This window comes from Hydra vulgaris, chromosome 04 (genome assembly GCF_038396675.1).
Source record: "Hydra vulgaris chromosome 04, alternate assembly HydraT2T_AEP".
In the NCBI taxonomy this organism is placed as follows: Eukaryota; Metazoa; Cnidaria; class Hydrozoa; order Anthoathecata; family Hydridae; genus Hydra; species Hydra vulgaris.
Genome location: NC_088923.1, coordinates 15,800,863 through 15,826,817, shown reverse-complemented (window position 1 = coordinate 15,826,817; position 25,955 = coordinate 15,800,863). Strand labels below are relative to the sequence as shown.

The 25,955-nt window shown below is 26.4% G+C and overlaps 1 protein-coding gene across 1 annotated transcript in view; it reads left to right on the top strand.

Annotated features, from left to right (window-relative positions):
• Window positions 1–25,955, top strand: part of LOC100208734 (WD repeat-containing protein 35) — a 65,649-nt gene that overhangs the window by 33,343 nt on the left and 6,351 nt on the right. The window contains exons 16-25 of the mRNA XM_065795577.1: window positions 1,430–1,539; window positions 1,980–2,028; window positions 2,144–2,239; window positions 2,351–2,419; window positions 4,790–4,870; window positions 4,975–5,022; window positions 5,154–5,242; window positions 10,037–10,160; window positions 11,762–11,847; window positions 14,627–14,706. Of these exons, the coding sequence (XP_065651649.1) occupies window positions 1,430–1,539; window positions 1,980–2,028; window positions 2,144–2,239; window positions 2,351–2,419; window positions 4,790–4,870; window positions 4,975–5,022; window positions 5,154–5,242; window positions 10,037–10,160; window positions 11,762–11,847; window positions 14,627–14,706 (832 nt within the window). The remainder of the gene's footprint in view (window positions 1–1,429; window positions 1,540–1,979; window positions 2,029–2,143; window positions 2,240–2,350; window positions 2,420–4,789; window positions 4,871–4,974; window positions 5,023–5,153; window positions 5,243–10,036; window positions 10,161–11,761; window positions 11,848–14,626; window positions 14,707–25,955) is intronic.

The following is a 25,955-nucleotide window of genomic DNA, read 5'->3' as shown; positions in this document are numbered from 1 at the left end:
ATCCACTTTTCAAAAAATATTTATTTATACTTTCACAGCAGTTTAGGGTCAAAGAGAATGAAAATAATGTTGTTTTATTTTACACTTAAATCATCATAAAATAAAATAAGGTTTTGAAATTAAACAAATTAAAGCCCAGAGTTTAAGATTTAGAGAAATAATTTCTCTAAATCTAAAAATTATCATAACAAAATGAAAACCTTCAATTGTACATGTCTTTGCAAATCTCTAACTATTGTATTTTTTTTTTTTTTACTAAATAAAAGTTTGCTACATAAATTGTTATTTTTAAGGTTTATAATTTTTAAATTGTACCTGAACTATTTTTTAAACAATTGATCGATTTTATTACTAATTTAGTTAGAAAAACTTTATAGGTCTAATCAAAAAAACTTTGGAATATTTACTGTTATATCAACCTTGTTATATCAACCTTGTTATATCAACCTTGTTATATCAACCTTGTTATATCAACCTTGTTATATCAACCTTGTTATATCAACCTTTCAACCTTACAGCAACTAATAAGATAAGTTTGCATTACGGCTTGCATTTTTAATTTTATTGCATTAAACAAAACAAGTCATATAATCTAGGGCTTTTACCATATGCATTTGATAGAATATAAACAATTTTGAAAATGTGCCAAAAAACTTTAAATTGATGGTTCTCTTCCTTTCTTTTGGAATAACTCTCTGAACATAGAAAATAAATATTTAATATTTAAATTATAAATATTAAATATTTAAATGGATATTTAACTAGAAAAATGCTAAATATAGTGATTATTTTATTTCCAAAATAAATGCAGTATTTCAATCAAGCGAGCTGTTTCAATTAAGTCAATTCTTCCCTATAAGGTAAGTTGCATTATACATATGCACACTCATACACGCACTCATACACACATCAGTCTTTGCAATTTTAGAAAAGCGCTTGGCAAAATTATACAATTTTTTTTTTAAATAGCAACAAATCTTTGTTGTTAATCAAATATTGTGATAAATAATCTGACAAATTTTGATAAATGATACTTTCATGTACAAGGTATTTTATTTAGAGTTTAAATAAAACATTTCTTATGTTATTTTTATTATTTTATTTGAAATTTAAATAAAACCTTTTTTTTTTGTTTTTATTTTTAATTTTTTTGGTGAGAATTTAAATAAAATGTTTTTGTTTTAATTGTTTTATTTAAAATTTATCTAAAGCATTTTTTTGCCATTTATTAAAATTCAAATAGGAAATAAAAATGAATTTGCACACTCCAGTCAAATAATGACCTTTCGATCAGTGCTTTGGTATATATATATGTACATATATATATATATATATATATATATATATATATATATATATATATATATTTATTAATTTATTTATTTATGTATGCTTATAATAAGCATACATGCATATATAATTTTTTTAGGGTAGAATATCAGGTACAATTCATAAGTATTCTCTTCCAAGAGTGAGTTTAGAGAATAAACATCTAATAAATTGTCGACCTTTTCAAATGTCACTCAACTCTAATTCTATGTAAGTAAAATTAGGAATATATCTTATGCTAATTTATGCGTAAGTAAAATTAGTAATATATCTTATGCTGATTTATACGTAACTTAAAATAGGAATATATCTTATGCGGATTTATATGTAAGTAAAATTAGTAAAATATCTTGTGTGATTTGTGAAATTTTATTGTGTTTATTCTGATTACAAGTTGTATCTGTTTTTATTTATTTTACTTGTATTTTATGAAATTTAGACTAGAACAATAATAGGCAATTTTATAATAACAATTAAAAAATTGCAAAATTCAATTTTTTAAAATATACTTAATTGTTAGTTATACTTATACTTCTTACAAATCTTTTTAATAATTTTATTTTTATTAAAACTATAATGATGATAAAAATAATAATGATACTAATCATAGTAATAATAAATAATAATAGTAATGCTGATACTATTATTAGGCGAATGGCAATTATTGATATTTTAGGAGTTCTTACGTTTTTTGATTTTGTAAGTTTGAGTATTTTGTTCTAATTTTTATTTCTTTGAAATGAATTTTTTATTACTAAAGTTTGCTATTTTGTAATTATTGTTTAAAATTTACATTAAATGGAATTTGTTTTAGGAAACAAAACGTACAGATATAGAAACAGGTCATGATGAAGTTGGAGAACAGTTAAAGCTTGAAAGAAAAGATGTGTGGGATATGAAATGGGCTGATGTATGCTATTTTTGTTTTTTTATATTTGCTATCTTTAATGTTGATACTTTTTTAGTCCTTAAAAAATCTTTATTTAATAAAAAAAATTTTAAATTATAACTTTTTGTTTAGGATAATCCAGAATTGTTTGCTATGATGGAAAAAAATAGAATGTACATATTTAGAAATCTTGAACCTGAGGTATTTTTTAAATATAGAATTTTTTACATATATATATATATATATATATATATATATATATATATATATAATAACTTTTTTGAATTTTTTACATATATATATTTATATATATATATATATAACTTTTATATGTATATATATGTCATATTTTTATATATATATATATATATATATATATATATATATATATATATATATATATATATATATATATATATATATATATATATAAACAGCCCTCAGAATTACAATCAGCATTTGGCAATGCTGAACTAACTGCTGACCTAATAGTATTTGAAGTAGAAAAAAAATCGCTAACTACTTTTCTATGTTTTATAAACCTTAGTGTCAAAATTTTCTTAGCCTACCTGATGCTGATCTCTAACATTTTAATATAACAAGTTGCATAAGTTATATAGTTATATATAAGTTTATTTGACCATTTATTTTGTTAAAATAAAAGTCTACAGCTCTTCAAAAAATTAACATGTTAAATTATTTTACAAGTGGTTGCTTAGCTATAAGTAATGCTTTACTTCGAATCGCATAGTTGATTGTTATCTTCGTGTAGAAAGTATATTGCGTCTTTCAGTTTATAGAGTACTTTTAGTATGTGGAAGTTTTTATCTTTATTTTTTAATTACTTTTGGAGATGCCATTATAACATGTTAATGCCTTATATATGGAATAGATGCTAAATGATCTTGGTTGCAAAGCTTGCACAATCCTTTACCTCAACTAACTTGTCGAATCTTTGAAAAATCAAATAGCTTAAGTTTAACTACAAACTTTTTGGAGCCCATTGGAGTCAATATCATCTATATCTCTATAGTGATGGGTATACAGATCAATTGACAATCGTCTCTCTGATTTTTCTTTTAGTTTTGTTTGCAGAGACAGCTTTAATATTATTTTCAGTGTGATTTTGGTTTTTATAATTTTTATATAATAAGTGAAGCCATATCTTAAAATAAAGTAAATTAGATTGATCAGAGTGTTTGCAGGATTAAATTTTCAGAGAATTAACAAAAGTGTTTTCCATAATAAATATGATCATTCTAATGTTCTAGTAATTGTTGTTTTAAAGATTTAGTGACATGTATAACTATTATTTTGCTTTATCATTCATTGCGTACTTGTATATATAGTGCACTTACTCTGCAATATATAATAATATTTTAGACACTTTTTTAAAATACTTCAGTCTAAAAATAAAATTTTAATGTAATATATAAATATATATAAATATATATATATATATATATATATATATATATATATATATATATATATATATATATATATATATATATATATATATATATATATATATATATATTAAATAAAAATATTTACAATAAATATATATATATATATATATATATATTATATATACACATATTACATATTTTAAATTATAAATGTACTTATAAATTTAAAACAAAGTTGTAGAGTTAACAAAAATTCTAAATTTCAAATTTACTGTGATTTATAAATGTAAGTTGCAACACTTGCAAACTCAAGTTTTAAATTTTATAAATTGCTTAAACAAATTAATACCTGCCAAGTTCATTCATAGTTTTTACTTTGTTGAAGCAAGTTTTCAGATCTATTTCAAATACTTTTACATGAGTTTCTCTGTTAAAGCCAAGCTCTCACATTACATAATAGGTATTGCTTTTACATGAGTTTCTCTGTCAAAACCAAGCTCTCATTACATAACAGATAGTACTTTTACATGAGTTTCTCTGTCAAAGCCAAGCTCTCATTACATAACAGATAGTACTTTTACATGAGTTTCTCTGTCAAAGCCAAGCTCTCATTACATAACAGATAGTACTTTTACATGAGTTTCTCTGTCAAAGCCAAGCCCTCATTACATAACAGATAGTACTTTTACATGAGTTTCTCTGTCAAAGCCAAGCCCTCATTACATAACAGATAGTACTTTTACACGAGTTTCTTTGTCAAAGCCAAGCCCTCATTACATAACAGATAGTACTTTTACATGAGTTTCTTTGTCAAAGCTCTCACATTGCATAAACATCTTTCTTTTTTTTCTTTTAAAAATTTAAAACTTTTTCTATATATGTGTATTGTTAAAAACTTAGATTTTACTCAAATTATTAAATTAAAATATTTCATTCATTAAAGGCTATTATTTTGGCACAATTAAATGGGCCTTTTTATGTTCATCTAAACTCTGTTTCCTTCTTATGTGCCATCTTTATACTTTTTTTTTATTTGTAGAACCTGGATAAAGGTTGTATAAAGCTACTTCTTGAAATAAAAGATAATTTAATAAATGTGCAATAATTTTGTTTTGGAATTTTTGGCTTTATCTCTTTTAAAGATTAATATGTGTTTTAGGAACCTGTTACATCTTCTGGATACATATGTAAGTTCAGTGATTTGCAAATAAAAGCTGTTTTATTGGATGAGTTAATGAAGGTACACATAATAAAACAAATACTTAATTTACTTAAATTTATTGTACCAATTTAATCATATAATATAATGCAGAATATAATAAATATATTGTTTTATGTCTTAAGAACCCAGATAATCCATCCAAAGATCATATTGTAGAAATGGAGACAAAGGTTTGTTCATGATATTGTTTGAATATTTCAGTTTGAAATTTTGTTTTGAAAACTAATTTTCAAGCTGGTTTACAATACTGTTAGGTATGTTTTCAATAATTAGCATTAATGTTTCACAATTTTTTCCCAAGTCTCTACGCGATAGTCGGGATTTACTCGAAAAAGTTGGAATCGATGATGCTTATCAATTTATTGTTGACAATCCTCATCCAAGATTATGGTATGAGAATTAATTTTAAAGTTGGAAGATATAGGAGTTATTTAATTGCAATAATTCTACATTTAATATTAAACCATATTTTTAGAATAAAGTTCTTATGTAGTTTTAGATATAAACACAAAAAGATCTATTTTTAGGAAGCTACTGTTGTGTTCACATTAGCTTACATGAACAGCAATAGATTGAGGTTATCATTAATTAAGAATGTCATTTAATCTGAAAAGATATTATTTTATCTGGAATCAGGTTATGTAATCTAAAATGACCTGCTGCATTTTCTTTGTTGCATCTAAAAATAAAGGAAAAGTTAACTTTAAAACTTTTTTTGTCTTCAGGTTTTTAGTTAAGGGAATGCTAGAAAGTGGGTAATTTAATTGGCTGTTTAAGTTTTTTTTTTATATTGCAGTGTTAATAGATATTACATTTTTTACAAAGTCTTTAATAGTTACATACTTGGCTCACCTAAGTAGTGTTAACTCCATCACCTAAGTAGTGTTAACTCCATCACCTAAGTAGTGTTAACTTCATCACCTAAGTAGTGTTAACTTCATCACCTAAGTAGTGTTAACTCCATCACCTAAGTAGTGTTAACTCCATCACCTAAGTAGTGTTAACTTCATCACCTAAGTAGTGTTAACTCCATCACCTAAGTAGTGTTAACTCCATCACCTAAGTAGTGTTAACTCTCCTAATGCAGTATATAAGGAAAAGTTTTCTAAATTATTTACAAGTTATAATATTTTTTTCCATTTATTTGTCATTATATGTATTAACAATCATATTGCTGATTAGTGAAAAATAGTTTTTTCATTTCAAGTAACCTTTAGGGCACTTTAAGTTATCATTCAGGTAGCATATTACACAGTGAGAACTTTAAATGAAATATGATCAATGTATGCATTTTTAGAAATGTTATCAAATAGCCTGATAAAAAGAAAAAAAAATCCAGTAAATTTACTACTTCAATTTGTCAATTGAAAATAAAAAGTTTTTAACTTCGACGAAAACATTTTTGAAAAGTTTGTGATTTTTTAAACAAAATTTTTTGGATTTTTTATTACAAAAATCCAAAAAATATTTTTATTTATTACCATAACAAAAAAAATTTTCTTTGCGACGTAACTAGAGAAAATGTTTTTGTGTTTTTTTTTTTATAGAATTTTTTTTTATATTTTACATTAAAGTTTTTATAGTTTTAAATTTAATTTTAAATGAAAATTATAATAGGTTGTAAGTATTTTTACAGAGTGAAATTTGTACATAGAATTTACAAAATTGATTCTGAATACTGTTTTTTTAAAATCTTTTACTACTGATATTTCCTAAATCCCCAAATATCCCCAAATCTGTAGCCTAATTATCAGTTGGTAAGATTGACTTCTTTTAATGTATTTGTCATGCACTTCTGATTACTTTCTTTACTTTTATAAATTTGTTATTTTTCCATGAATGACCCTTTTAAATTTCTTGTAAGACATTAAATAGGTAATAGAAAGTGATTGAACCAAAGTTTGTGTTATGTTCATGTCATGAAGAAAATAATAAAATAAAACAAGAAATAGGGTGGATCTATGTTTATGGTGGGGGAAGAGTCGAAACAAAAAAAGAGATATGGATTGTCAAAGTATAATAAAATGTGTTTGTAAATTTGTTATTTAACAAATATGATTTGAACTAGGAGGTTGAGCTGTGAATCAAACATTTAGTTGAGTGTGAAACAAGTTCAGAGTATTTTTTAAACATTTAGTTGAGTGTGAAACAAGTTCAGAGTATTTTTTAAACATTTAGTTGAGTGTGAAACAAGTTCAGAGTATTTTTTAAACATTTAGTTGAGTCTGAAGTTCAGAGTGTTTTTTTCGACTTTAATTTTTATTTTTATTTTAATACATATTCAGCTCTTGCTAACAGCAAGAGCTGCATAGGTGTTGGAACATGGTGTATGAAAGTGAAGGAGGGGGGGGGGTATGCATTCTGAAGTGGATAGAGAAAAAAAAGTGTTTTAAAGCAGGGTAAGGTGGGGAAATATGGATAGAGATTAAACATAATTTTTTATTTAATAGCCACAATAAAAAAAATTCTTATTTTTCTTTTCATTTTGAGTTAATACAATAACTTCACACTGAAGATAAAAAAAGATATTTTTGGTAACTAACTTAATACTCCTTTTAAAACAACACTTTTTTTCTCATCTTCTTTTGACGTGGCTTCAACATCATTTGCTGTTAAAATTTCCCCTTTTTTTGCCTAGACATGTGCTTTACCTATTTTTACATTTGTAAGTGCTGCCAATATAGGTTCACTTGGAGTAGGTGTAAGTACAGACTCAATTGCTCTCTGTAGGTTTTTTACAACATGATTTTCTTTTTTGTTAAACTTATCTAGTTTATGGTGGTTTGGTTGGGTGTTCATTATTTTCACCATAGGTTTTGATTTATCAACAGGGTAAAGACCACTACTATTAAAACCACTTTTCAGAAGTTAGCTATCTATCTTACTTACAAGAGAGTATAGCAAAGTTGGAAATAAAGACTTATCAACATTTTTATGACTGCTTTCTCTTAACCAATTTTTAAGGATCTTTTTCAAATGACATTTCAATGGAGCAAAAAAACCAACTTCAAAAGGTTATAATGTGTGTGGAGGTAAACAAAGTAAAATTATATGGTTATCCTTAGCTTTTGTAACATTAGAATATGTTAAATGGCTATTACGTTCTTCAAACAGCAGTAAAACAGGCTTTTTTAAATCCTTTACATATATAATAAGTCTGTCAATCCAAGTTTCATCAACTGTCATCCAAAAAGATAGTCCTCCATCAAACCTGATTTGTTACACCATACATAGCATTTTCTGGTCCATTTTTACACCATGAATCATAAAGGTGGAGGGCTTTGTAGGCTACAAAAGAAGGTAGAAACTGGCCATTTGCTGATCCACAAAACAAGACAGTATACATTGATTTACAGCATGATGGTTGTTTTTGATGTTTTCTGAACAAAGTTTTTTCCAGCAATGGGATCTGTCCGCAAATTTGTTTCATCTAAATTAAAGATTTTTTACCAGTTAATGTTACATAGGATTTTACCATCGGTTTAATATCTTCTCTATCTTGTAGAAAACACTTATCAGCTAAGTACAGGGCTTCTATTAAACTTTTGATTAAACAGGGCTTCTATTAAACCCTGAATGCCTCTGTATTACTTGAAACAAACCCACAACCACTTCCTATTCTTTTGTCAATTCTTTAAATTTGATTGTGAGTTCTTCTGTTTAACGTTCCTTATAGAATTCCAGAAAACATTGATACATTGTATACTGAGCTTTAACAAGTTGTATTACGGTCATTAATTTACTGTGATTGTATTTATTAATTGTGCTGCATTAATAATCTAGAACAATTTTAATGATTTTTCAACAATATATATTTTATCTAAAATATTATAGAATAAATTAATTAAAGTGGGATAGAAAAATCAGAAATATCAGAAAATTCAAAAAAATCAGATATATAATAGTTATGATGGGGGTTACAGTTTTGTCATTTAGGTAAAAAATTGTACTATGATTCTAATTGTAAATCAATCAATAGCATTTTATACAACTGTTATAAAATGTACCTGTTAAATATATACTTTTAAATAAAAAGCATAAGTGAGCATAAATATATAAATACTTGTTATGCGATCTATGATTTTTCAAAATAGTTTTATTTGTATTTTAAAAATAATATACCTTTCCATTTTACCCCATAATCATTTGACCTATATATCCATTTTACCCCGTTTTACCCCAAAATCATTTGACCTATGTATTCATTTTACCTCATTTAAGATTTTTGCTATTTTTTTCAATATGGGTGGGAGAAATTATAAATTAAATTACACATGTTGTTACATCTTTTTACATCATCATACTTTCTTAAGTAATATGACTGGAGTCTGCAGGCAAAAGTTGTAAAACCCAAAAAAATTTATGTTTTTCAATAAATTACATATTTTATTGATTAAATATTCATTTAAAACAAATAGATACATTGTTAATGCAAAAAAAATAAGCTAATTATGTAAGTAAACTGTTGGTATATTTGAGCATCGTGAAAAGATAACTTGTTCCATGCATACTAATTCAATATATCTATATTATCCCACCTGTCCATATTACCCGCCCTACCCTGTGTGCAATGTTACTGTAAAAGACAAGAAAACAAGTGAAAAGCTTTGGCAAATATTGTTTTTAATGTTTGTTTTTGATTGAAATGAATAATATATATATATATATATATATATATATATATATATATATATATATATATATATATACATATATATATATATATATATATATATATATATATATATATATATATATATATATACATATATATATATATATATATATATATATATATATATATACATATATATATATATATATATATATATATATATATATATATATATATATATATATACATATATATATATATATATATATATATATATATATATATATATATATATATATATATAATATAATAGCTTTATTATATGTATTAAAACTGATCTTTATTATGTGTATTAAAGTCATTTCTATAAAGTTAATAGATTAATTTAGCGAAACTTGTTAAGTAAAACCATAACTTTTTTAATAAAACTATTTTGGCATAAGGTGTTTTGTAAAAAATTATAAAGTCATTGTTACTCTGTTTGTTTTCTACTATTAATTTTTTAAAGCTTTTTAAAAGCTGATAAAGTTAATCTTTATAGGAGACTTTTAAAATCTTTATCTTTATAGGAGACTTTTAGCAGAATCAGCACTTGAAAAGCTGGATTTAGAAGTTGCAGAGAAGGCTTTTGTTCGTTGTCAGGATTATTATGGTATCAAGTTTGTAAAACAGCTTACAAAGCATCACAAGGATGTAAGATTTTTTCATCATTATTGAAGTATGCCTTGTCTTAAAGCAATCCAGTATATGCATTTTATATATGAATAAAAAAACCTATTTTATTATAAACATAATAAACAACAAATAGAAAAATTTAAGTTTTGAATTTAAGTTCCTTTTGTTTAGTTTAGCCTTTCACTGCTTAATGTTTAATTTAACCTTTTTACCGCTTAATGGGAGCCTTAGGCATTGTAAATAATATTTAAATTAACTTATATTTCATATTTTCATAATTGTATATTTTCATTTTTAATTTGAATATTAATAGCTTATTTTATTAAGTTTGGAAAAAAAAGGACCATGTTAAATAGTTAATTTGCAAAAAACTGTGGGTTTCTTGAAAACATAAAATAAGGCAGCAACAGTTTCATTTTTCCTCCTGTTATTTAGGATTAAGATGCGACAAAAGGTTAGGGTTTGAACAAGAATTTGAACATGAGAATAATGTTCTTCAGTTGATAAAGATTATTCTCAGGGTTTTAATGGTTTACCTGATTCAAGATGGAGAAAAAGAATTAACTTTACAAGACCTACTTTGTTAGAAAAGCTATCAAGTAATGTGAATGAAAGGTATTCTTAACTGACCACAAATTAAATTTGGAAACTATTTTTTACTAATGATATATGTAAGTATATATTAGAACAGACAAAATTATATCCTAGAAGAGATAAGAATGCCTTTTTTGATGTCTCTGTAACTGACATCAAAAGCTTTCTGGGAATCCTAATTTTTTCTAGATACTATTTTGTGATACTGGAAGGGGACTATTGGAGCAATCAAACAAACCTAAATATTCCATTTGTTTCAGATACTATGAGCAGAGATAAATATTTGTAAAGTAAAAAAATACTTGGTAGCCTGGTTTTTGATTATTGTTTTTATGATATAAAAAAGCCAGGGTATAAAGTTGCTAAAGTGTCATTTTTATATAAAACCTTAAACAGTAACTTGACAATATTTATGTGGAAATAATTGATATCATACAAATTTATAAAATGCTATAAATACATACTGGAAAGTTTGTATTTATAGCTTCAAGATAGAAATAGTGAAGCATCTAATAATAACTAAAAAAATCTAGTCTAAAGTTTCACAAATTTTTTTTCATATTTTGGTAAAAATTGGTGAAGTTACTTTCATCGGAGATTTTATTGCAGCAGGAAAAAATAGATAGTGTATCAAAAGTAAAGATATCCAAAACAAAACTGAAAATAAAAAAACAGAGTTCATTATGACTATTGTTGCAATGGTCTTTATCTTATACGTATATCAGTGCAAAATGGGTAAAGGAACATTAGAACTGAATATAATGCTGAAGTAAATCAGCCCTAATTATTAAATTTTAACAACAAAGTATTGTCGTTTGATACCCTTTAGGTTTATGATACAAGCCTAAAAATTTTGAACGCCAGAAATTAGAAATTCATATCATAAATATTCAGTGTTTTAAGTATCTTTTGAAAATATTAAATATTAGTTCAAACAGTGTAAGGTTAAAGTTATTTTTTTGTTTAATTGAAAATTTTTCAAGTTTTTAATCAATGAAGACTTTACTTATCATTTTTATTTTAAGAATGAAAATATTAAACATGCTGAACTTGCTGTCTACTTCCAACGGTATGACGAAGCAGAAAAAATGTATCTGGATATGGATCGTTGGTGATTAACTTTTTTTTAGTTTTAAATCTCTTTTTTTTTTCTAAATATTTGAAATATTTGTGATGGTTATAAAGTACTTTTTTTATTTTTGGAATTTTTGGAGCACTTAGGAACAGTTACAGTAAAAGGATGAGATTTAATTGAATGATTAGTTACACAAGAATGAATTTTAGTGGATGGCACAAGAAACACTAGCTCTTTAGAGCAACACCCATTATAGTATTTATAGAAAAGAAGAAAAAGGGGAGCAACGATGTGATAATGGTTGAAGGTTGGCTGCAAGAGCAAGTCCAACAATGTTTACAATACATTTTTGCACCTTGTCTAAAAGAGAAAGGACATCATTCAAAGATTTGCTCCAGATATGACAACAGCATTCCATACAAGGGCGGATTTGAGGTTTATAGAGGTAAAGAATCAAATCTGGAGTAAGAAAGTGGCAAGCACGATAAAGACATGTAATCTTAACAGATGCTAGTTTTGAAATGGATTTGATATATGGTTTCCAAAAAAGGTCAAAAAATAAGAGGTAATCCTAGGCAACTAAGGGTAGATTCATTAAGTACATTGAGTACAAATATAGCAAGATCAAGATTGTTGTTATAACGATTAGCTGAAAAAAAAAAGTTTTATCTGAGTTAAAGTTCATCAACCACTGAGAGCCTCATGCTGTAGCAGAAATGAGATCCTTTTCAAGCTTAAATACCCCCTCCAAGCAATCAGAGAGTGTTGGCTTCTTATCAAGATAAGAATAAATAGTAGTATCACTTCAAGAATAAATAGTAGGTATTATAAAACACAAATTTGAGTTGCATCTTTGTAAAAATAGCTTCAGAGTTAATTAATTGCATAGATTTGTTAAAAATTGGTATGCTAAATTTAAATAAATAAAAATAGGAATGGTAAATTTGCTAAAAACTAAGTTAAAAAAAACTTTAGAGATAGTTACTTACTAAAATGAGTTGGAAATTATTGTTTCCTAAGAGTAAAAATGTGTTTCCAGAAAGTGTAATTAATACTTATTCACTAAATTCTTATTAAGCAAAATTAGATCAATGGCTGAGTTATCTAAAGACTTAGGTACCATTTACAGCAAAAATAATTGCTTATACTTATTATAAAGCTATTTTTTTCAGATGAAATCAATATAAGTAGCAAAAGTTATTAAATACTTAGGTTGTTAGGAAAGTTCGTAGAACTTCATCTGTAAAGATACAATGAGACAGGAAATAATTAAATATTTATATATCATTTTAAACTGTGTTTAATTATGAACATTTTAAGTACTTGTTGAAATATTTTGAATGTTTATTAAAAATTTTATTTAAATTTTATTATATACATTAAAAAAATATATTTTAAAATGGAAAAATTTGAATATCGAGCATATATTAAAACCTGTGCTCTACTTGGAGTTTTAGCACAAGCCATATCCGATGAGTTGGTTTTAGTTCATGGTAACCAAGCTCCAAAATATAGTACAGTTGCCAAGTGGGCTACTTTATTTAAAGATGGTAGAGAGAGTCTCGAAGATGATCCTCGCTCAGGGCACCCTCGAACCACATATACAGCTGAGAATATTGAACGTGTGCGAGCCATTATTGAAGAAAATCTGCATGCAACACATAATATAATTGAAGCCCTGACATCGATTAATCGTTTTATAATCAACGAAATCATTCACAATGCACTTAAAAAAAGAAAACTAACATCACGTTGGATAACCCATGAGTTAACCAATTAAAATCGCAAGAATAGAGTTGAGGCATGTAAGGAAAATTTAGCCCTTTTCAGAAACGGTCCATGGAGACTATATGATATTATTACAGGGAATAAGCTGTGGTTTTATTTGAGACAAGTTTATTTAAGACAAGAAACCGTCACAAATTGTCTAAACCAAGCTGGAATTACAATAATTCGCCACCCACCATACTCACCAGACTTAGCTCCATCCGATTATTGGCTATTGAACTTGATAAAAAAAAATCTTGATGACGATACTGACGTCAAAAGTCAAAAAACTCGCATAACGAAGCTACTTTAAAGTATACCCAAAGAAGAGTATAAAAAGACATTTGACAAATGGCTTGAAAGGATGCAACTTTGTATAGATAATGATGGACATTATTTTGAACATTTGATAAAATAAAATTTAAAAAACCTCTTCTTCTTTTTTTTTAATAGGGGAGTTCTACGAACTTTCCTAACGACCTAAGTATATAAATTAAATATCATTAAATAGATATAATAAATATAATTAAATATAGTTTAAAAAAAAACATTTATTTTTTATAGTTTTGTTTTAAAAAAAGTGGCGTTTGATGAATAACAACTTCTACAACTTTTTTTACACAATTTTCGATCATTTCATGCTTGTCTATATTGTTTTTTTTTTCAATTTAAAAATTAATGCATTATTAACTTTTTGTCCTCAGAAAGTCTTTACAGTATTATATTAATGCAATAATTCTTGCACTAATGCAATAAATAATGCATGCAATCTGCAACTTATTGCATTAATGCAATTGATAAAAAAACATTGTTGTAAGTTAGTACAAGTTAGTAGTTGTATAATTGTTTTTGTGAAAATCTTTTACACAATTATTTTATTTATTTCAATTTTTTTTGTTTGTTTTGTTTTTATTAATTTTTTGAATTATAGAAAGTATTCAAAAAAGAGTAAAATCTTTAAAAACACTTTTTAAAATAAAAAGTAACATTTTATTTATTATACTCATTTATTATGTTATTTGTATATTAAATATTTATTATTTTTTAGGGATTTAGCTGTTGAGTTACGTTCTAAACTTGGTGATTGGTTCAGAGTTGTTCAGTTACTGAAATGGGGTGGAGGAGGAGGTTAAAAATTTTTTACATTGTTTACAATTTTTAAAGTATTTTCAGTTAGTTTATGGAATGATGTGTAAACACACACACACATATGTAAATATATATAGTATGTATATGTATATATAATACATATATAATAATATATATATGTATATATATATATGTATATATATATATATATATATATATATATATATATATATATATGCACGCACACACTTAGGTGGATATAGTTTGGTACTGTCCTAATATATTTTGCGCACTTTAAATTTTAAAATGTGGATTTAATTCAAGACGTTTTTCAAAAAAAAACAAAAACTTTTGGATGTAGTAATAGTACTTAGTACTATTACTAATAGTAATAGTAATAGTACTATCTATTTGATTTACTGAAGCCCCCACAGATAGCTGATTCAGTGTGACATTAATAATGATATTTCATTTAAGACTAAGTACACAAAAGATATTTGTATAAACAGCACTGTAAAAGTAAATAGCAAATTTGCTTAATAATTCATAAAGTCATATTAAACAGTACACAAACAGTTTTTTCACAACTATTTAAAGATAATACAGTAGTTTATATCCTTAGTAATTTGTATAATGTTTGGCATCAATCAGAGCTTATACTCTTCTTGGCATATCCCTAATTAAAGATTTACAAAGTTATTGTATTTTCTCTTAATGGAACCACACATGGATGAGTCTTTCTGTCAGTTGAGTTTTTGTTGTACCTGGTTCCTTGCAAATCTCATCCCTCATTTCATCCAAGAGCAATTTAATAGGGCTCATATCAGGGCTATTTCCAGGCCTTAAGAACACCTATATCATTTTCTGTGTGAGTCTTGGTTTCTTTAAGACTTCTTTCAACCAAAATTGTTTGCAGTCCTTCTACTTTAAAACCTTCTCTTGCTTATAATGAAGAAATTTTTACACATAAAGCCCTATGGTTACCAACATCAGTGTTAATAATGGTGTTGGTGTTTGCTTAAAGGTGTTGTTGTTTGCTTACGATCACATTTTCCAATATGACTTGAAACTAGTAGAATAATATTTTCAACTTTTTTTTTTTACTTTGGCGACAAAACTTTGGTGGACTTTTAGCTTATTCTTTCTAGTTTAGATTATAGTTTTTTTTTTTTTAATCAAAACTGTTTTGTTTAACTTTTTGAGGGCTCAGATAACTTTTCCATCTCTTGCTTCTATATTCAGCAAAATTTCAGAAAGTTGTGTAAAAATTGAGATGAAAAAAGAAACATAAATAAAAAAAATACAATGAAAAAATTTCATAATATGGACAGCCATGATAAGTGAAGACACCCTGAAAACCTGTAAATTTTTAAATTTCACTAGGATTACTAATTTTTCTAATACTATATATATATACATATACACATATATACACATATATAGCATATAACATATAACCAGGCCTTGTTAAGAAGCGCTACGCAGCTCGCATTTTGCTTGCGAAAAGGCGATTTGCCTACGCGTTCAGCAGTTTTGCGCTACGCAAAAACTTATATCTTTTAGAATATTTAAATTATCTTTTGATTACCGTTAACGTGACGTTTATTCAGAAGAAATAAAGTCGTAAGTAAAAGCATTTAACCGCAATTGTAAAATAATAGATTTTTTTGTTAAAGAAACAGTTTGTTTCATTTTTTTTTTTTGTTATTAAAAATTAGTTAAAAAAAAAAAGTGTTTTAAGTTTTATCTTAAGGAATTAAATATATAAATTCCTTTTAAATATAAAAATTATTTTTAGTCATAATAAGTTTAAAAAATGCACGATTTATTTTGATGTAAATATTTTATTAATAAGATATTTTGTTTATTGTTAATTCAATAACGTAAAGTTTTAATGACGTTCATTTAATTTATGAAAATAAATTATGATCACGAATATGTTATCGGTAACTGATAAATAACAAAAAAAAACTTTATTGTTTAAAAACATTATTAAAAAGAGTTCACAAATTAAATAAGAAAAAATGTATTAACAGTTAATAAAATAACCAAAAACCAAATATAAAATCATAAGAAAATAAACAAACATTTTACGTTTCATGAAAAAAATATTTTTTTCAAAATAAAATTTAGTTCATATTTGAAAAAAATAATAAAAATGATTTTTTTAATAAGAACTTAGATTTTATTTGTAACTTTTGTTATAGTGAGAAAAAAACAAACTGTTTGTATGATTTTTAACGCGTTAATAAAATAACTTTAATTACAATGCGGTACTTGAAAAGACGCTAGTGACGCAATATAACTTCTAACGATGCAAAATATATTTGCTGAGTTGAGTTACTTAGAAATGCGCTACGCGTTTTCGCTACGCAGCGAAATCTCGTAACAAGGCCTGTATAACATATATATATATATATATATATATATATATATATATATATATATATATATATATATATATATATATATATATATATATATATATATATATATATATATATATATATATATATATATACAGTGCCGGCTTGTGGAATAAAAAAATAAGGCATTAATGCCCAAAATAAAGTGCATCTGAGAACCCTAGTATTAACTGAACTACAAAAATAAAACAAGTCCAAATCAAAAATATATTGTCAAGAACAAAAATACAAATTTGAATAACTAAGAAATTCTGAAATAGTCTGAATAAAAACACAAGTTTGAATAATTAAGAAATTTTTTCTTTCTTTCTTATTTTTGAATGTGCAAATTTATCGATGATGCTTGCTGTATCCAACCCATCAAATACGTCATTTTCAATAGCAAGAATCGATAAATTTTTCAGTCTCTCTTGCTCTGTTGAACTTCTTAGATAACTTTTTACTGTTTAGTAAATTTACATGACTTTCTAAAAACTCTTTTCAGTACAGAAAAGCTTCTTTCACCTGAACAATTTGAAACCATCATCGATCAATATATTTGAAGGGCTGTTTCCAAATTGGGAAAAACTGATTGTAAATTTAACTTTTCAATGAACTCAAACATCTGTAATTCAATTGATACATTTTTCACTAAGTCTGACACATCAAAAAAAAATATCCTGTCAAATCATTCAATTTATTTAAAAAGCGAAGGTAATTTCAACTAATTTCATCTTTTTGCACTTGCCAAAAAGAATGAATAAAGTTTTTGAATTAACATAAAAAAATTTGTTACTGAGAAGCAGGATTCAACAGCAGAGTGTCCATCTAAATTCAAAGAATGCCCATGACATCATTAGCACCAATAGGGCTAATAGATTCTTCTCTAAAATGAAGGTTTTCAGACCTTTATACTTTCCTGTCTTATCAGAGCAATTATCATATGACTGTCCAATGCAATTCATGTCTAAATCATGACTTTTTAAAAACTCAAAGAGTATATTGGCTAGGTATATGCCATGATGTTGCTGGATAGGAATGAATGTCAACAAATCTCACAGTAATAGTTAGTTGATCAATGTGATCAATATCAGGGGTTAAATCTGATGATATAGAGAAATGCTTTGCTTTCTTTAAATTGGAAATAATTATGTTCTATATTATATCTTTGTACACGTTTAATATTATATATCTTATTTACACGTTTAATATTATATATCTTTGTACACGTCAGGCAGTAACAAAAATAATAAGAAATTATAGTAATGATTAAAAATTTAAGAATAAGTAACAGAAATGTAATAGATGTAATATATTATTAATATTATTATAGCTATGTTTTTCAGATCTTGGGCTTTTAGACATGCAATTAAAATTAAGGTGATGCTCATTCAGCTTATAAGAACATGCAAAATCTGTCACAAAATCCTGGCTTTTTAGCCCAAATGTAATGTCAAAATTCAATTTACTCTAAGTAAAATTTGCTCAAAGTAAAAGTTTTGTTCTATTAGTTACATGTAGCAAAAAATAACAACATTTCCACTTTGTTTTCTGTGCCATTGTCAATTATATATCTTTGTACACGTTTCATGAAAAAATGTAACTAATAGAAACTAAGAAATTGTTACTACTTATGAAAAACTCTTCACCTTTTACTTATTTTTGAAAACAGAGCAATAGAAACAACTATTAATGATTTAATAAAACAAAATAAATGTAGTATTATAAAAATTTAAAAAGTAACACTTTCACTCTCTAAATTAAACGAAAATAGTTGTTTTAAAATTTTACTGCTTTTTTTCTTTTTGTCTTTTTTTCTCTTTTTTTTAAAAGGCCCTGAGGGCCCTACAAAAGCTCAGGACCCTGGGACTATATTCCCTTAAGTCCCTTCATGGAGCCAGCATTGTATATATATATTTATATATAAATATATAAATATGTTATAGTAGGTATATATATATACCTATAGTAAAGGCGTTAAATATACAGTTTGTGGTAAAAAAAAAGCTGTTAGCTTTTCTATGGTATTTAAACTGACGTAATTAAGGTTAGAATATAACAAAATGCATTAATTTAATTGAGGACACTAATTAAATTTAATGTTTTTTTAAAAAACAACAAAAACGCAAATTTAATAACTAGAATGCTTTTAAAAACTGAATGTTTTTAAACATTTAGAATGTTATTAACTTGACTCCCTTGTAGCATTGACTATCTTCATACTACAAGAGAGTGTTGCTACATCAACTATCGTATAGTCTGCTGCTACAAGGGAGTGCTGTTACATCAACTATCTTTTATTCACCAATATAAAAATAATTTTAAAATCTTGATGTCAGATGATTTTAGAGGTCCCTGACAGTCCAATTTGTGTATAAAAACATATCAAATTTAAGAGGTCTGGCAGGGACATTTAAAATCAATTCACAAAGCTAATTTTTCTTTTATATGGTATAATTTAAACAATTTATTAATAGTAGGGTAGGACCAAAAAGAAATATGGTGGTTTTTATTCCACATGATCTGGAAAAACTTTAGGTAAAAATATGAATCACCCTGCCTGCTCCAACTAAATCTTCAGTCGATGTAGCGGCACTTCTTTGTAGTAGCAGGCTATAAGGTAGTTGATGTAGCAGCACTCCCTTGTAGCAGCAGGCTATCTTATAGCCTACTGCTATAAGGGGGAGGGGAGGAGAGGAGGTAGAACCACCGTAGGGGGGGAGTTAAAAATCACTATGCATACATACGGATGAGGGGGGGGGGGTATAAAAATTTATGAGGTGCAACAGGGGAGAGGGAAGGGTTTTTAAGTAAAATGACGCATTACTATATACAACTGACACTGGTTTATTCTTCATATTTAGGCCAAATTCTGAAAATTGATATTAGAGCGAAGCATTATTAACCATTATATAGAAGGGGGCACGTTGCTCCCCTCCCCCTCACCTGGTTCTCAGGGATTTACCCCCCTCCTCCTTCTTTATTGAAAGGTGACGCCCCCCCCCCCATCCCTCCCTTTCAAATTATTTAAATTGCATTATAAATTATATTATTTAAAAGTGCTTTATTTTCTTTAGAAAAAACAAACAAAATAAATATTCAAATCATGACATTTTGATTTCTGAATATTTTGGAATATTCATTTGTTTTTGTGCTAATTTTATGGACAGACATATTGCCATATTTGCCTTTTAATTTCATTCTAGATTTGGTGTTTTGGGGTATATGTATTTGTTGTTTCCATAACAATTTTTAACAGGTATACGGTCTGTGGTTATATACAAAATTATTAATGTAAAATACATGTGATTTAAACAAAGAATGAATATCTCTTGTTTTTTTTATTTTTAATCAAAATACTGCTTAGACTAAAATTTTCAGAAATCAAGGTGCCGAGATTGACAAGACTTAAAACAAGAGGATATATTTTTGAAAAAGAGGATCTTAAAGAAAACCTACCAGAAATGTTTTCAACAAATACAGACATATTCTCCTCTTTGAATTTAGAAGATCTGGCGACAAAATGACTTTTTTTTATTGATTGTTTGTTTTATAGACATCAGACAGCTAAGTGTTCTGGTCTTAATAGTTGTCCTGAAAACTGTATTCTATTTGCAGTTAAGAAACCTTGGTTAGACGGAGGATACAAGGATGCTATACTCACTGACCCATTTATAAGGTAGGCTAACCAAAATTTAATTCATATTAAAGGAATAAGTTGTTATAAAATACACTACAAAAATTTAGTATAATATATAATTTTATAAACCTTTTACATTTATTATTAGAAAGCATATAACTGATCTGATCAACAGTTTGGAGAATTTAAAGAAAAGTGTAAGCACTCAAAAGAAACAGTAAAAGCTAGACAAAACTTCAAAAAGAAAAGAAAGTTTTCTGGATTGCTAAACCAAATATCCAAGATATTCTAAAGAAGATCAGCCTTAATAAGGACTTGTATAATACAGTTATGAAATTTTTGAGAGATCAAAAGGCCAGTTGTATAATGACCCTGGGTAAAAAAGACAAACTATATAATTAGAGAATTGAGAAGAGAGAGCAGAGAAGATTGAAACATGTACAGTTAGTGCTGAACAGTTTGCTCAGAGACATGATTTGACCACAGAGCTTCAGTTTTCCTCAGAAACCAGTGATATGAACACCATCATAGACTCAGATTGTTCTTTTGATTTCGTCCAACCATGTCCAAGTAATGACACACCACAGTTAGTCAAGGATTTTGTGTAAGATATTGCCATGTTTCAGCTTTCAAAAATATTTTCTCCAGAGATTTGCTGCATGTGTGTACAGATTTGGTTGTTAGTTCAAGTGGAAATGTGGTTGACTTTTCACTGTCTTAATCAACTGTTTGGCACAAAAGAAAACCATCCAGCAAAATGCTGCACAGCACGAATGGGGGTTAAAAAAGCTGCTGAGAAAGCACTTTTCCCCATAATAGCTCACTTTGATGGAAAAATTATGGAAGATATCACTGATGGGAAGAAAGAAAAAAGAGACAGGTTTGCTGTTTAAGCTAATATTGATGGAGAAATTGAGCTTCTTGGAATTCCAGCTATGGAACATGGAACTGGAGCTGCTCAGTATGAAGTTTCAGATAATGTACTGAAAGACTATGGAATAAGTGATAATGTGATGGGATTATGTTTTGACACAATGCCCCAAATACTGGAAGGCATTCAGGAACCAATATTAGATTCAGTCAAAGACAGGAATCAATTTTATTAGAGCTTGCCTGCAGGTGGTATATATATGAGCTACATCTCAAACATTTCTGGGAGCAAATTAACTTAGGCTAAACAGCAGCTCCAGAAAGTTTAATGTTTAAACGGTTTCAGATAAACTGGAATGGCATAAAGGAAACTGTTGATCTTTCCAATTTGATAAGGTTTGGTACCAATTCCATCAGCAATACTTTCTTGACGACCCAGATTGAGGAAATCATCCAGATTTGCAAGTATACACTGAACACTGACATTTCCCAGAAGGGATTATAGGGAATTATTGGAACTTACCCTAATGTATCTGTGTCCTGAAATTGTATTCAAAATTCAAGCTCCAGGCTGTGTTTCTCATGCTAGGTTTATGTCAAAAGCCATTTACTATTTAAAGATTCAGGTACTGATACAGCTGCCCTATAATTTGACAGCTGCCAAAAAAAAAAGAAAAAAAGTCAATGGCAGAATTTATCTCAATTTTCTACTCTGTCTGGTTTCTGAGAACCCCATTGCCCTCAGCTGCACCATTCCAGGATGTAAAAGCCTATTTACAAATGGTGCAATACAAAAAAAGTGTGGAGAAACACCACTCTGGTTCCAAGAGAGTTCTACATGGAGTTGAAAGAACAATGATGTCAATGCAGAGACACACCTGGTAGATGAAACCTTGGTTCCACTTACTCTCCCAGTCCCTGACCTTCCTGATGTGGAGAGAAAAAACATTGCAAAAACATTACTCTCCAAATCAGTTTCTCATCAGTTTCAGCATTCAGAGAATTCAGCTCTTTTATAAAGTCAAACTTTATAAAATAGCTGAACTTTAAACAAGAAGAGCCACCGGGACTTGCTCCATTAATTGGAGACAACTTTTGGTTCATCTTAAGTTTACTTAACCTGATTAGAATGTAGGACAACTTTGGTTAAACTGTCCTGCTCCTATGTGGTGCTATGTTGACCAGTTCAAAAATTTTTCCAATTTTGTAAGTAAACTTGAAGTAGTGAGCGATAGTTCTGAAAGGGCTGTAAAACTTGTATCAGAGTTTGTGAACAATGTTCTTAGTAAGGATGATCATCAAAAACTTCTACTAGGTGTGCAGCAAAGAAGGATCAGCTATGTGGGTCAGAATCCAAGGAACAGTTGCAGCTAGCCTATAAAGCAATAGGCAAGCAGATAAATAAATAACATGATTTATATATTATGATTATGCATGGCATTACATTATATTATATTTACACATCTTGATTTCAATGTTTATATTGCCAGGTGATGTTTTTTTTATATACAAAATAAAGTGATTCCAAATAATTTGAAATTATTTTTATATTGGTGGTCAACCATTACAGGTAGGACCGACTTGATTTTCAAAAATGGGTAAAATTGAATCACCCTAATATATATATATATATGTGTATATATATATATATATATATATATATATATATATATATATATATATATATATATATATATATATAATATATATATATATATATATATATATATATATATATATATATATATATATATATATATATATATATATATATATATATATATATATATATATATATATATATATATATATAGATAGATAGATAGATAGATAGATAGATAGATAGATATAGATATGTATATGAATAAAATAAGTTTTTGGTTACCAATTTTGACATTGTATAAAGGTATTGTTTCAAAGTAATGTGTCATATGCAGCAATGGTCACATCACAGCATGGTGCATCACATGACTTAATTATTGGATAAAATAACTTTATAAAGATATTGTAATGTTATTTTTTTGATAGTAAAAAAAGCATTTTTATAAAATAAACTCAAATCAACATGCTCTTGACATATCTAAAGCTTTTGATATAGTTTGGCATGCTGATCGTCTCCATAAGCTTGCTTCATCTGGTGACCTTGTAAAATTTTAGAGATTATCAAATCATTTCATTCTAACTGCTTTATTAAAGTCATCCTTGAAGACCAACAATTTTCTTCATTTCTAGTAACTTCTGGGGTATCTTCAGGTTCTGCCCTTGGTCTTGTATTGTTTCTTATATATATTAATGATCTTCCGGAAAATCTTGCATCTAAAGTAGCTCTATTTGCTGACGACTCAAATTTATGCTCCTGTTATGACAAAATGTCTTCTCCTTTTGATCACTTGGAACATACAGATTTGTTGAGAGTAAATTAGATTAAAAATATATATTTTTTCAATCTAAATAAAAAATATATTCAGATATTTTAAAAAATAATTGAGTAGCCCAAACGAGCAGCTCAATTATTTTTCTTTATTTTTTATCTTTTTATTAATTCAATAACTCTTTAAGAAGAAAAATTTTTATTTTTATAGTTTTTCCTATTATAAATGATATAAATAAAATTTAAAATATTTTCTGTATTTAATATTTACAAAGACTTTAGTAATTAACATTTAAAAATGAAAGTAAATGATTTAAGTGGTTAGTTAGAATTTACTTATAAAGAACAAAATAAAGAACAAATGAATTCAAATCGTATTGTTTTGTTGCTCTTTCACTTTGAACTATTTAGTTTAAAGTTTTTATGTAAGCTTTTTCAGCTAAAGTTTACATAAAAAGAACAAATGAATTCGATATTTGTAAACTTGTTGCTCTCTCTGACTTTGAGTTTTCAGGATTCAGGATTATTGTTTTACAGTCATACTTCAATATGCGGTAAACAATAAGTTTAATCATTCATTAAAATTTACTTAAAAAAACAAATTATATTTAATTTAAAATTTAATTTAGATCTAAATTAAATTTTGTGCACAATTTAGCATTAAAAAACCGAAATGAATTAAACTTTTTTTGAAGAGCAATGATAGCAAATATGATTATGATAGAACTATAATAATAATGATAAAATCCATTTTTGAATTTTATTTTTTGTTTTTTTTTTGCCTTAAAATCTATTTTAAACCTTAAAAGTATTTTTGTAAACTTCATTTTTATAAAGGCTTGTTTTACTTGTTTATTGTGTTTTAAAAAAATTTGTTAAAGCGCTCAAAGCAAGTAAGAAAACTAAAGTCATTCACGCCGAAGTGTGATTTTTTTAGATTTAGAATAGTGAATATTATCAATAGTTTTTAATAAATATTCAAAATTGACTTTATTGTACATGAAATACACTGAATGCGAAATAAAAAAAAAAGGTGACAAGCAACACAAAAAATTGACGTCGCCCGTTTTTTGAGAGTTTTGAGCGTCAATGTTTTGAGTGATCAAAATTCAAGTGTACACCACTGGTATATATGAAAATACATATATATATATATATATATATATATATATATATATATATATATATATATATATATATATATATATATATATATATATATATATATATATATATATTAGGGTGTCCCAAAAAACAACATTTTTGAAAATAATCTGCTCTCACCCCCTAAATGTGTTCTATCTCATACAAAAACACTAGGTTTAAAATTTTTTTGAATAAAAAATATTTTAAGACCCTCGAATATTTAATGGGTCACTAATATTTTCAAAAAAAAAAGTTTTTCAAAAATATGTCAACCTGGTACTCATATAAAGCGAAATTATATAAAAATTTCAAAAATAATATTTACTTTGAAAAAAAATTGTTATTTATGGTTTTATTACATTAAACATTACGTTTTTTAACAAAAAATGAAAAAAATGTATTTTTTATGATAATTTTGTTTAAAGTTTTCAAAATGAATATTATTTTTGAAATTTTTATATAATTTCGCTTCATTTGAGTACCAGGTTGACATATTTTTGAAAAACTTTTTTTATGAAAATGTTAGGGACCCATTAAATATTAGAGGCTCTTGAGGGACCCCTTAAAATATTTTTTATTCAAAAAAATTTTCAACCTAGTGTTTTTGTAGGAGATAGAACACATTTAGGGGGTGAGAGCAGATTATTTTCAAAAATGTTGTTTTTTGGGACACCCTAATATATATATATATATATATATATATATATATATATATATATATATATATATATATATATATATATATATATATATATATATATATATATATATATATATATAGTTTTGAAAGTATAAATATCTTTTGCACTTTAAATCTCATGAAGGAAATTCTTATTTCAGAAGTTATACATAAAAT